Here is a 738-nt window from a genome sequence, read left to right as displayed (position 1 = left end):
ATACCGATCCCTTGATTGGTGAGATGTGAAGCCAAACTCAAAACAGAAGACAGACTAAAACATAGCAAAAAGAACAATTCGTAAACCGCGCGCTGAGAGCAAAGTTTGTTTATATTGTACATGACTCATGCGGTTTCCAGCGAGCACCCCGCCTAGGAACAAAGGTACTGCAAACACTGCTCCTGCATATGGTGTAATGGCTTGATAATGGTATTTTCAGATTGATATACTTAATTACAGGGTATATTTTAGTATGCACTCTTGGCGCTATTGAAAGTAAAGTGTCTAATTTGATACGTAGTGATATTTACAGTTATACGTACAGATAACAGCTTTGTAGAAAAAAAGATCACTATATTCTCAAATGCATTTGATAATCACAGAAGTTATTCATACACATTGATATTAGTGGATACAAACAAGAAATAACCTTTAATGGATAACTCTGTCGCTAGCAGGATACGGGGCCAATTTAGCGATATTTGGTGTAGCAAGATTCATAAGGCGACTCAATTGCAATGTTGCAGTTCACTTCATGGCTAACCTGTATGTTTTCATTTGCTGTAAGTACCGCAATATGCATGCTATACAAGATCTACTTACAGTCTTTTGTTTTATTGTGTATTGTGTCTTATTTGAATGTGGTGGTAACGATGTTTGTGACGTTTGTAAACTTCTCATTGTTAGAACTGGTACTACGCATGTGTAGTTCTTGATGCCCCAGAAACCATGGAAGTC

At 37.4% G+C, this 738-nt stretch overlaps 1 protein-coding gene across 1 annotated transcript in view; it reads left to right on the top strand.

Annotated features, from left to right (window-relative positions):
- Positions 1-738, top strand: part of LOC119586311 (protein FAM151B-like) — a gene marked incomplete at its 5' end in the record, with an annotated part of 19,645 nt that continues 18,907 nt past the window's right edge. The window contains 2 exon segments of the mRNA XM_037935025.1: positions 1-164; positions 456-563. Coding sequence (XP_037790953.1) covers positions 128-164; positions 456-563 — 145 coding nt within the window.

Source organism: Penaeus monodon, chromosome 21, assembly GCF_015228065.2.
Source record: "Penaeus monodon isolate SGIC_2016 chromosome 21, NSTDA_Pmon_1, whole genome shotgun sequence".
Lineage (NCBI taxonomy): Eukaryota > Metazoa > Arthropoda > Malacostraca > Decapoda > Penaeidae > Penaeus > Penaeus monodon.
This window is presented reverse-complemented; position numbering and strand designations above follow the sequence as displayed.